This window comes from Acanthopagrus latus, chromosome 21 (assembly GCF_904848185.1).
Source record: "Acanthopagrus latus isolate v.2019 chromosome 21, fAcaLat1.1, whole genome shotgun sequence".
Lineage (NCBI taxonomy): Eukaryota > Metazoa > Chordata > Actinopteri > Spariformes > Sparidae > Acanthopagrus > Acanthopagrus latus.
Window position 1 is genome coordinate 10,398,127 of NC_051059.1, and position 12,057 is coordinate 10,410,183.

A 12,057-nucleotide genomic window follows, 5' to 3' on the forward strand; every position below is an offset into this window, starting at 1 on the left:
CATCAAAATGCTGCAAAGAGGCCATTATTCTTGAACTTCTTGTTTACTGTTGATGCATTTATAGGTCCACTATCAAGTTTTGGGGAAGAAATTTCAATCAGAAGAGAAAGCTCTTCGGTGAGTGACTTTCTTTATGCATAAACAAACTACATAAACGAACAATCTTTGTTTTCATGAATAAACTGCATCATTAAATTGACCTCAAGGGACAACACAATTACACAATGTTCATATTTGGCAGACCCTGCCACCTCTCTAGCTTTTAACAGTGTTCTGGGGAGAACAGCTTGTTCATTTAGTTGTGGAAAAAAATCAACATTTCTGAATTTGTATCATCACCTCGCTGATATTGTAAAATAGCAAAAATCTGAGTTTGAATTTCTTCTCCAAAACTATATAGTGCCCGTTTGATCGTATATTGCACCAATAGGTAATTTGCTATTTATTTTTTGCTAATAATACTAATAATTATGATGGATACTAATAATACTGAATTAAAACCTCTACATATGCATGTAGAATGTATGGAGGCGTGGCTCTTTGCGAATGAATGGACCTTCTTCTCTGATTGGTCGATCCTCCTGCCAATCATTCTTACCTCTGTTTGGACCCGCTTACGCCGGGGCTGTCAATCAAGAGACGCACGAGCAACCGCAGGTGCAAAGCTTGGGACTGGGCTAGGCGCTGCTGCTGCGAAGCTGAGGATAAAACACACATTTCACGGTAAACCTTGCGCTAATTCGGGATTGTGAGGCCGTAGTAAGCTTAACAGCTGCAACAGCTATCGTATGGATCATTTGTCGCTTGTCACATCCTGGATTTGGGTTCAGAATTTAGTCGTAAATAAGGAAGAGTAACCTTCATTTGACATAGCTGGGATGCTTAGCTAGCTCCTCTTGCCACTTTTAAATACTGGTAACGGTCTGCTGTGTTAGCATTAAAGGTAGCGATGCTAGCCTATTTTTTGCTTTTCGAAAGGCTATAACCAACATTCTTATCTGTATTTCTTTTATCCCTTAAATAATCTTGTGATCTATATTTCGGGTGGTAAGTGTGTTGTAACAAGACGCCCTGTCCTGCGTTTTCTAGGTTTTTCTCCAGCTAACGTGAACCAGACTGTCAGATTCAGGCAGCTACATTCATAGCAGGCTAACGCCAGATAAGCTCCACTGTGGATAGATGATGTGGTTCAGGCCGTTAAAACTGGGAGCGGGTTGTGTTGAGAAGGAGCCGGGGGCCACTGCAGGCGGTGACAGGTTGTCCGTGTTTCTCTAATTTACTACGAGGCAAATTGTGGCCAGCCATATGGTCATTCATAATTGGCTGGCTAGCGTGGCTCCACGGATGTTCCCTGCCCTCCTGGACGGGAGAGGATAGTCAGTTTAGCTGATGCTTAGCCTGCTAAGCCCTGGTACTTCCGCCCTCTTATCTTGTGTTGGGGCGGAGGTGTGCATTCCTCGTCCGAACCATTATTATTGACATAGTAACACTCAAGGCTGTGTGTAGATATTGGCTGGTTGTATTGACCCAGTCTCTTGGCAAAACGGCTGCATCATCTTATTGCCTGTTTGGGAACCATATGGAGTGTAACCTGACCTCATACAGCAGGCCATATTGACACTATTTAAACCCATCACGTGTTAAATGGCATACAGGAGGCTGTTTTACACTGGTACATGATTTCAGGTGGGTTTAGTCTGAATATTGACATTGGTTCACATCCCAGTTTAATGTGCATTAGTCTCATGGTAACAAACACAGATGTACCCATTAGTGGTTTGTGGTTGGTTTCATGGGTGCCACATGTGACTTTTTAACAGTCATTCTTGTAAATTTGATATTTGAAAGCTTCCATGCTGTCTTCATGCATGCATGCTTTCTGTCTTAAGAAAAGAGGTGAAAACGCTCACATTTGTTACATTAGTGCATAAGTGAAAGTAGTATGTCATGTGCCCTTCTTTCCCAGGCCTGGTTTTACACCTTTTAATCATTGCAAGATTTTCTTGAAATTACAAATATAATGACTTAAATTTTGATTGTATTCACCACATGATTATTGTCTCTGTCAGCAGATTTTAAATTGCTGTATAAGTCTTTTAAAGGAATATGTTGTGTCATTCTAAAATAGCCTCAGAAGATGTCTCTGGCAGATATCAGAGGTTTGATCTTGCTTATATTGATGTCAGTTTCCTGTCTCAAAGGCTTTTGTGTATCTTGTAAATTAATTGAACCCTCAACCATCTATGCACTAGATGAAACAAACTCAGTATAATTAACACAATATTATATAACAGTGTGTCAATCTGTTGTATGTACCAAACTAGCAGAGTTACATTTTGTAAAACAGTAAAGAGACAGTTTTGTTGTTTTCATTTTTTGCTGTGTATCTGCAGAAAAACAAGATGTTTTAGCCAGTGGCAGAGGAATTGTGTATGACAGCTATGGGCAGCGACACACGATGTCATGAACACAGCACCTGCACAATCTAATGAAATCAAAAACAGCAGCACTACTGTGACATTGTGAATACACATGTTTAGTTTTTGTCAACACTGTCAGAGAACATTCAGTGGTCAGTATGTTTGTGGTGTATTGGGTTATATTGTAAGGTGTTTCTGTTATTTGCTCCAGCCTCTCTATATGAGAACATGTTATTTCTTCATACTAGTTCCATGTAACTAATTTATATTTTATCCCGATCATTTCATAGATGGCGTCTGCAAATGCCACATACGGACAGAAGGAGTCCTCAGACCAGAACTTTGATTACATGTTTAAGATCCTCATCATCGGCAACAGCAGCGTAGGAAAGACTTCCTTCCTTTTCCGCTACGCAGACGACTCCTTCACACCAGCCTTTGTCAGCACAGTGGGCATTGACTTCAAGGTGAAGACCATCTACAGGAACGACAAGAGGATAAAGCTCCAGATATGGGTGAGGAAGTGAACGTGTGTACTTGCAAAAGTGCTACGGCTGTCAGCCACTGATTAGAGCAGGCTGAGAAAAATGTAAAAAGTTGTTTTGAGGGAGCTGGTGAAACACACTCACCTCCAGGAGTACTTTTCACATCACTCTGAACTCATCAAGTGAATGAATTGCGAACTCCCATTGCTGTGTTTATTGCTTTTTTTTCCCCGCATTCAGCACCATGAGCTGTGCTATCAAGAGATGCGCACCACAGAGGAAGTAACGGTGTATCAGGTGCAGAGCTCTATGACCTCACACGTAGTTGTTTTATATTACATAAGTACTACAGATGTTTTTAATCAGCATTTTCTTTCTATCTGCTGATAGACTGATAGTCCAGTATTTATACTTCCCTCCATGATGCAGTGCACATGCAGCATAAAATAAGCCTGCAGTATGATTTATAAAAACAGTTATGTAGTTTCAATAGCTTCTTTAATGACAGAACTGTGGTGCAGGAGAAACGTTTGCACCAGATTACATGAGTCTAAACAATAATATGAACAATATACTCAAATTCAAATGCAAGTTTCAACTTGTGGTGAAAAATATAGATGTTTGATACCATGGGGAAAAATCAGGGAACATTAAATATCACACTTTTTTCGAAAAAGAAAGAAAGCTCAGCTGGTAGCAGTCTATCAGTACTACGGTAAATGAGTATTGGAACGCTCTGAAATATTCAGAATCTATTTATTGAAATATCTATATTAGTCATAATAACATTGACATTCCTGATGCAGTATTCAAGATTCAGACCTATTTTCATTTTCACTTAATCATTAGATTATTTTCTCAAATAATTGTAACCTTTAAAATGAAAATAACAAAAACAAATAAACATCCATTCTAGTATCCTATGGTCCAAGGTGACAGCTTCATATATTCTGTTTTTTTTCTGACCAACTATCTAAAACTCCGGAATATTCAATTCACATTGAAGGAAAAGCAATGTCTCACTTTAGGAAAGTTTCAACAAGATAACTCTTGAGATTTTGCTTGAAAGCACATCAGATCAATAAACTGATTATGGAAAAAGTTGCATAGTCATATGTCATCAATCCACCAACCAAATAATCAACCAACTGTTTTAACACTATAGTATGTGTAATTTCACAAGCCTGTAAAAAAACAGATTAGATTTATCACCCTCAAAATGTCTTTTAATTAGAATGACTGTTTTTCATGCTGCCCCCAGCACATCTGACTGCATCGCTGTCTGTTATCACATATCTCTAATGATCACCAGCTGTTGAACCGGCCTCTCCAATCCCCAGAATCACTTCATCGGCTGTGTTATGGCGATACCCTTGAAGTGTACTTAACATGGGCCGTGAAGCTTGACCCCGGGACCAATCACTTATTACATGCGACACCAGAGGAATACCTAATGCTCATGGGAGTTTAGCTGAATGTTAAACCTCAGTTGGAAACTCTTTGCGGGTGGTGGATGACAGTGGTTTGCACAAAAAGACAAAGAAATACTTTCACACTGCTGTCTCGTCCCCACTGTTTATTTAATCCTTTAATGACATGACAATGTTTAGACCACATCTAAAGGACGGCCGCCCATGGATCGATGTCAGCTTTGTGACAAGAGAGCATTGATATGCAGATCTGTTTCTTTTGAGTGTGTCAAGTTAAAAACAATGTTATTTGTGTGTGTTTGTGTAGGACACTGCTGGACAGGAGCGCTACAGGACAATCACCACAGCATATTACAGGGGGGCCATGGGCTTCATTCTCATGTATGACATCACCAACGAGGAGTCCTTCAACGCTGTCCAAGACTGGTGAGAAACGCCTTAGTGTCCACGTCTGTTTATTTGAAGGTGGCCGCTTCACAACCTACAATCTTATTGAATTTCCTTCAGCTTCTCTGTGTTTCATGAACACAATGTACCCACCAGCTGAATTTCTGAGATCTGGGATTTCTTGGATTAGTCACATTCTGTAGTCAAAGATGTAACCACACAGGTAGTCAAGAGAACCAGACATGTTTTCAAATACGTCCTCAGTGTAATCCAGTCATTTAGGGTTTGTTTGCAATACTAATACTCACTAATAATGTCTGTTAAAATCCTCCTTTTGGTTTGTCGAACTGCACGTTTGCACAAGAACTGGAAGTAATGTCGGTCATTATTTACCAACGCACTTTGTTAGTATTGTGAGTGTAATGAGAGACAAGGACAGGTGGGGAGACAGCGGTAGGGCTAGCTAAAAAACAAACTGATACAGATAAGATACTACTACCTTGATTTTGATAGTGATTTCTGAACTTTTTAGCCCTCTATTTTATGAAATCTGTTCAAACAAAAGATGACATTAAGTGAAGCTCGCCCCTGTCACAGCTCCATGCTTATGGGACAGCATTTGCTCCCCGTCGTTGTAATGCGTGCAGGTTGTTGGACTTATAAAGCACCGTAGAGGAGTTCAGTGTCTTGATTCCTATATCTTCGTTTTCATCCTGTTATGGCTGTGGCAGTATAATGATGGTTGTAAAGAAGACACATTTTTTCTTTCCTCATCTGCAAGGTCAGATAAAGTCTATATGTCAGCTCTGTTGGAGTACTGTGCCACTTTCCTCTGCTTTAGCATCAAAGACATCAGGGATGCTGGCTATATCCAGCTGAACACCCTGTTTTCTATCTGCTAACAGGTCAACCCAGATCAAGACATACTCATGGGACAATGCCCAGGTTCTCATGGTGGGGAACAAGTGCGATATGGAGGATGAACGAGTGGTGGCGGCAGAGAGGGGCCGGCAACTGTCAGAGCAGCTGGGTAAGTCACCTGGACAGAGTCAAAACTAGTTGCTGTGAGTAGTTTATCGACTATTGGTGCTTATATTCATCTCCTGGGAATATGAATGATGGTGAAGTTTAATCATGTTGTGTGAATCATGTATGTAAACATTGGTAATGCTTTTTTAGACAAGCTTGGTGTTATTTTCTACTCATCCTACTGAAACATCAAAAACAATAGATGTGAGGCACAGTATTATTTGAAATTTGACACCAACTAGACTTAATTTTAAACCACCTATGAAAGAGGTATTAGCATGATGTAAATGACTTAGTTGTGTAAGACTTTTTGAAAGCATTTCACTGGAAATGTTTTTATTGAGGTTTGAGCTGCTTGTCTGATCGCAGCCTCGATGTGTTCCGACATGATGAGATTAGTGGATTAACTGGATAAGCGTCACATTTAAACAATAAGTGTAACTTCAGCTTCTCTCTGCCTCTGTTGCTCCTCCTGGCAGGTTTCGAGTACTTTGAAGCGAGCGCTAAAGATAACATCAATGTGAAGCAAACTTTCGAGAGACTGGTGGACATCATCTGCGAGAGGATGTCGGAGAGTCTGGACAACAACGACCCGACTATGACCGGAGCAAAACAGGGGCCACAGCTCACCGAGCAGCCTCAGAGGTCCAGTCAGGATTGTGCTTGCTAAACATGATCTCCCACATACACAGTTTATGCCATCAACACACCTTTTTGAGTTTTGTCAGTTTGTCTCTCACTGTCTTTCTCATACACACAAACACTGCCGTACAGACACACAACCTGGCTACTTAGATTCTCCACCCCTCTCACCACACCAGAGCCGGCCACTTAAAAGATTTGTTTTTTCAGAATGATGTTGTTAATTTCAGTCATACAGAGATTATGTAACAGTGCTAATTTAATCAGAGGGGTGAAGAACAATTGATAGAGGAACAATCCCAAATTGTCTTTAATTCTTATGTGTACATATGTGCACAAACAAACACACTATGCTGTATCTTAACAGAATTATAAAAAACCCAGTCAAGACTCCATCATTCCTTATTGACAAATTTGTGATTGGCTTTTTCTTTACTTTGTCCCCATTCAGCAGGAATGCCTCAAACTTAAATGGATACAAATCCCATTTAAAATATTTTTAAAATGTTTTTTGCTGTCGATAAAGTTGCTGTTTTTCCTTGTTTTAACATTTTTTTGAGTTTCACAGACGTCCAAACAGTCATTTGTTTTGAATGGGAAATAGTAAAAGTCATGCATATCATTTTGCATATCATTATTAATATGGATTTTTGACCCCTTTGCAGATTTTTTACAAGCAGCTTAGTTGGTCCAGTATGAGAAGCTGCGTGGCCTCTGGAGGTTGCTCAAATTAAGGTTTTCTAGCCTTGTTTTTTTTTTTTTTTTTAACTTCTTTGTTACTATTTTTTAGATCTACCTTACAATAAAAGAATAAGGGATGTCTTTCACCCTGAGACAAGATGTATAAATGTTTAAAAGTCAATAGGTATGCATTTTTTAAATGCATATATAAATATATAATGAATTATATATACAGTAATAATGATTCAGGATTATGGATTCCTACTTGTGCTTTTGTGAGAGGTGCATGTTGTTGATGTTCTCTGGTTGACTGGATGGTTATGTGTATGAGCTGTTGTCTGAACTGAAAACCTATCCGTCCTACAGTTTCAATACCTGAAGGTACCAAATGGGCCTGTAGGTTTCACATGTGGCCCCTTCTCATTGTATTAACTTTCATTCACTGCGTATAATGTGCAACATGCACTCACTGGAAAGGCATGTGATTCAGTGTGAGCACTGGCACACCTCACATCTTCATCAACATTCAGATAGTCTCGTATGTCATGGTAGATGATGTTTTCTTCTTTACTTTCTTGGGGCGGGGGGGACATGATGTTTTTAAGCATGTTAAATGTCAAGTTGTGAGTTTTATTTCTCTCTGACGCGGGAATCGTCTGCTCGTCGTGTATACAGTACAAACTGTCTGTATGTCATGCGCCCATAGATGAGCTGAGGCATTTGAAAGAAATTCAACACCTAAGTTATTTCAAAATATTGTATTTATTTTGTATTATTTATAACTTAATTTATTTTTGAGATAATGTTCTTCCTAGATTATGCGTTGTAATCTGCACTCTTCGTTTTTAAGAGAGATGTTCAGTAGTATTCAACTGCTTAAATCGTCCCAGCTTTTAAATGAAGACTTTTTTGTGTTTACAGTGAATATAAAGCTTAAGATGCTTCCTTGAGGGGAAAGTTAAACATTCCAGTGTGAGAGTCTCTTATCATGTCGGCGCAGCTTTGCTGGGAACATTGTTTGTCTTTTGATATCAGTTTTGCAACTCTTAAGACTCTGTAGTGTAAAAGCAGACTGTTCTCGCAGAGCAATAGCAGTTCTTTCTCTCCACACCCCAAATATCAGCAACATACAACCCTGCTGAGGGTTTGTAACACATGCTGTACGCAGTTGTGTGAATGTACAGTTTGTATAAAGGCTGTCTTAATGATCATTCTTTCCAAAGAGATTTCGTCAATACATTTAGAGCCAAAAAGAGCGCTTGTTGTCGACATTTGTTTGAAAAATCAGTCTGGTAGTATTTTCCTACTCGTGTCGTAGCTTTAAAAAGGGAACTAGATGTTTGGGAAGTAAACTGAATACTTTGAACACTTAATTGAAATAGTGATTCTTACTGCATTGTTCACTTTTGAATTGTTTGTTGATTTTTGTTACTTTATTTATTGTGTTTTGCTACAGCTGTAATCTTTGCCGTTGATTTATAGGAACACTTATCGGCCCTGTTCAACTGTCCTCCTGTTCTTCTTCCTCCCTCCCTGTCAGAAATAACCCCTGTAAATAGGACTTTTCTCCCCGTTGGGTATTAGTTGTGTGAATTGTGCTGTAATTCTGTAATGCCAGATTTACTGATAATGAGGAATCAATAAACAAAATCTAAAAGCTGTAGCTTCTTCTTTTTCTTCTTCTTCTACAACAGTCATTCCACAGGTCAGCGATTTACCAGAAGTGAACATGTGATGTTTGAGAAATGGTTTGGTTTTATGGTGTCCAGCAGAGGGCATAATACTACAATAATGTCTTGTTTTCTGCCCTCACAGTTGTTTGACCATCTATGGTTTGTTTCAGCTCCTCTGCTGCACTAAATACAACACCCACAGTGTGAACTGTTAGAGGAAATAAATGCAAAGGTATGGATCTATATATTCATTAAATGATCATTCTAATTATAATACAGCAGGCAGAGCCAAGTAAGAAACAAAGCACGCTGGCAGTTAGTAATGTAGTGAATTTTAATAAATGTCAGGTCGAGACTTTAAAGTCCATTACACATGATACATAAGGTTCCTCAGCACGTACACATACATTCATGGAAGAGGCGACTGAAGGGAATACACAGCAGCCACCACGATGACAAATACAATGGTTACTGTACACAAAAGCGACAACACATGCAGTGTTCATTTTGGCAACAAAAGGAGAACAATAATAAGTAAGACCATATGTAAAATAAGAAATGTCTCAGTAAATAAAATATATATATATTTGTCATTAAGTGCTTGTAAACAAGTAAGGCATTATATTATACACTGGATGACAGCACTTGGTGACACCCTGGTGTTTGGTTGCACTCTTGTTGAGATTGTCCAGCTTACACACACAGATAAATACTATCCTTCACCAGTCCACTGGATAGCACTTTGCTACATGGCTTTCCCAAAAACAAAACAAAGTCTGGCCGCACAGCCCTGCCAGAGTGCGATGAATCAGAGGAGGCTGCAGGCTGACCTCACCTGCTGCTGGTTAACCTGTCATTGTCCAGCTCTCATCGAGGCCTGTTCATCTGCACAGTGCGAGACGTGTGGCTGTTCTGTGTCTCGGTTACAGGCTTTATCTGGAGGGTGCATTTACAGTGGCCTCATATCAAGTCTCTGATAAGGACTTTAGGTTTACAAAAGGCAAATTGTTCCTTATGTCCTCAGAGAACACTTGGAGCTGTAGAAGTGTCCATAAAGAGCACCGTGACGGGGGGTTAGTAAGCCTGGACCTGGTTTGGCAAAAGCTGGCATCCGCTGCTGACGTGGTTCATCACCTTCTGCTTCAGCTGGGCCACTTGCTCCCTGAGCACGCTGGCTGTGGACGCCAGCTCGGTGTTCTGTGTTTTCAGGCTCTTGACCTTGTCCTCCAGCCGAGATATCCTCTCCAGTTTTCTTTTGCGGCATTTGGAGGCGGCTATCCTGTTCCGCAGCTTTTTCCTCTCCGCCTTGATGCGTTCCTGGTTGTCCATGTTGATGGGAGACAGGGGCGGGCTGTCCCCGAAGCTCTGCATGTCTGGTACCGTCTGCGGCTCGTCCTTCACCAGACCGGCGGACTGGAGTCGTGACAGAGCCGCCGCAGCGGCCGCCTGCTGCTGCGCCGCGCTGGCCAGATGAGACGGGGGCGGCGGGAAGGGGATGGTGTCCGTGGAGTAGTTGATGGTGGTGCCTCCGAGCGGACTGGCCGCATACCCGTTCAAAGTAGTGTACACAGGGAGGTCTGATGTCTGGAGCCCGGCGGACCCGACCGCGTTGGACGACCCGAGCAGCTCCAGTCTGTCCACGGAGACGCAGCCCGCCTCGCTCAGCTGGTTCTGCTTGTGGAGATCCTCCAGCGCCTTGACGAAACCCTCCGCGAACTCCTGCTCGTCACTGGCCGACTTCGGGTAGAGGAACTGGGAGGTCGGGTTGGTGGTGGTGACCAGACCGTTCGACTGGATGATCAGGCGCTCCAGGTCCGGGGAGGTGAGCTTCAGGAGTCCTAAGTCTGGGGAGTTGAGGAGTCCGTCTGTGTCTCGGAGCGGGTTCGTCTTGAGCTCGGAGTTCTGGTCGTCCAAGTTCAGATTAATCTCCTTCTTCATCATCGTGCTCTGGGAATAGAAGCTGGGGACCCTCGGAGTATTCACCACGGTGCCTGGGTAGAGGGTTGTTTCCATTCTACACCCTCACATGAGGGAGTGTTGAGCGTTACGCATTAACGATCGCTGAGCGCTCACATCCAAACATAAGGAAATCAGCTGATCCTTATTTCTCTGTTATCCTGTTTCCTGATCCCCCCCCCTCTTTGTGTATCAGTCACTCTATCAGACGACCACTCGAGCTGCTGTGCCTGAGGGGCTCTGATGTGTCTCCTCAGCGCGCGGATGATATTGTCTTTTCCCGATGGCACGACTGCTATGCGCAGCGCCAGACCTCGCTCGCTTTCTAGCCCTAAAAATTCCATTATGTCACTCCAGAGCGCGCAGATTGGCCCAAAATGACGTTGGTTTCCGGTTCGATTTGAATAAGGGGCAGAGCCGGTCTTTATTGCCATGGAGACTTTAAGTAAACTACAAACAGTGCAATGCATTGTGGTTTGATGTCATAGCATAAAAAAGCTCAGGGTCGCCAAAAGAGAGCAGAGACTGGGCGGGGAAGGTGTAGGCCTCAGAGGCGAAGGCCTGGGAGAGAAGAACAGAGGAGCAGAAATATGTCTTCAGCTCAGCCTCAGGCTCTCTGAAAACACTTGAACAGTCAGTTTTAATCCAAAACTTGATTCTACCCTACAAGTTACAGCTATTCTATGATATGAGACTATCTTGGACACTTTAATAGAATAGAATAGAATAGAATAGAATAGAATAGAATAGAATAATAGTTTATCAGAACTGCCAACACCTCTTGTTCCAGCTCTTTAAGGACCAGTGATCAAATTCAAGCCTGCCACGAGGCCATTAGACAGAGAGAGAGAAAGAGAGAGAGAAACTGTACATGAAGTGTTCTGAAAGTGTTTTCGGGGAAACTGAGTGTCAACTAGAAAAAGGAAGGAAACTGACAGTAGAATGAGGAAACCATGTGTTGTCTGTCACTGAAAGCAGCACGTGGACACACACTGACCACAAACATGTTTTCATTGTGGATCATCTTCAGTCTGTTCTTATGTACAATTTGTTCTCAAATAGGTTCGCAGCTTTGTCTTTTTCTCTCACAGCAATCGAGCAAGCTGTGACATTTCAGGTATTTCAGCTCAATTCAATTCCAACTTTATTACAGACTGAGAGTTCAGATTAAAGATTCCGCAGATCAGTATAAGGCCTTATGAAATAAAGCAGAACGTTACATGATATCTCATACACAAATGTGATCTATGTTCATATGTGGATTTCCCATATATGAACAAAACATGTAAAATAAAAAAATAAAAACATTTATACATATCCAGCCCATTATAATATGTATGTTTTTGTATCTAAA

The 12,057-nt window shown here is 41.4% G+C and overlaps 2 protein-coding genes across 4 annotated transcripts; one reads left to right on the forward strand and one right to left on the reverse strand.

The window, feature by feature from the left end:
* The first annotated feature begins 612 nt into the window (after positions 1-612).
* LOC119011713 (ras-related protein Rab-3A-like) lies at positions 613-8,737 on the forward strand. Of its 3 annotated transcripts, none has more exons than XM_037085051.1 (5): positions 613-723; positions 2,711-2,935; positions 4,643-4,761; positions 5,628-5,752; positions 6,231-6,421. In XM_037085051.1, exons 2-5 carry the CDS (start codon positions 2,711-2,713, stop codon positions 6,419-6,421), a joined length of 660 nt encoding a protein of 219 aa, XP_036940946.1. In that variant the 5' UTR covers positions 613-723. The 3 variants fall into 3 exon arrangements, with proteins under 3 accessions (XP_036940946.1, XP_036940947.1, XP_036940948.1); XM_037085052.1 differs by lacking the exon at positions 613-723 and adding an exon at positions 1,577-1,686; XM_037085053.1 differs by lacking the exon at positions 613-723 and having other exon boundaries at positions 6,231-8,737.
* Positions 8,738-9,062: 325 nt separating this feature from the next.
* On the reverse strand, positions 9,063-11,024 carry LOC119011205 (transcription factor jun-D-like). The gene has a single exon (XM_037084148.1). It carries the CDS (start codon positions 10,758-10,760, stop codon positions 9,822-9,824), a length of 939 nt encoding a protein of 312 aa, XP_036940043.1. The 5' UTR covers positions 10,761-11,024; the 3' UTR covers positions 9,063-9,821.
* Positions 11,025-12,057: the final 1,033 nt, after the last annotated feature.

Bases quoted from the DNA above. Each gene is read 5' to 3' on its own strand.
- LOC119011205 (XM_037084148.1), bottom strand. From the start codon at position 10,760: ATGGAAACAACCCTCTACCCAGGCACCGTGGTGAATACTCCGAGGGTC.
- LOC119011713 (XM_037085051.1), top strand. From the start codon at position 2,711: ATGGCGTCTGCAAATGCCACATACGGACAGAAGGAGTCCTCAGACCAG. The intron at 2,936-4,642 runs GTGAGGAAGTGA...GTGTTTGTGTAG, and splicing joins GGATAAAGCTCCAGATATGG to GACACTGCTGGACAGGAGCG. The intron at 5,753-6,230 runs GTAAGTCACCTG...TCCTCCTGGCAG, and splicing joins GCAACTGTCAGAGCAGCTGG to GTTTCGAGTACTTTGAAGCG.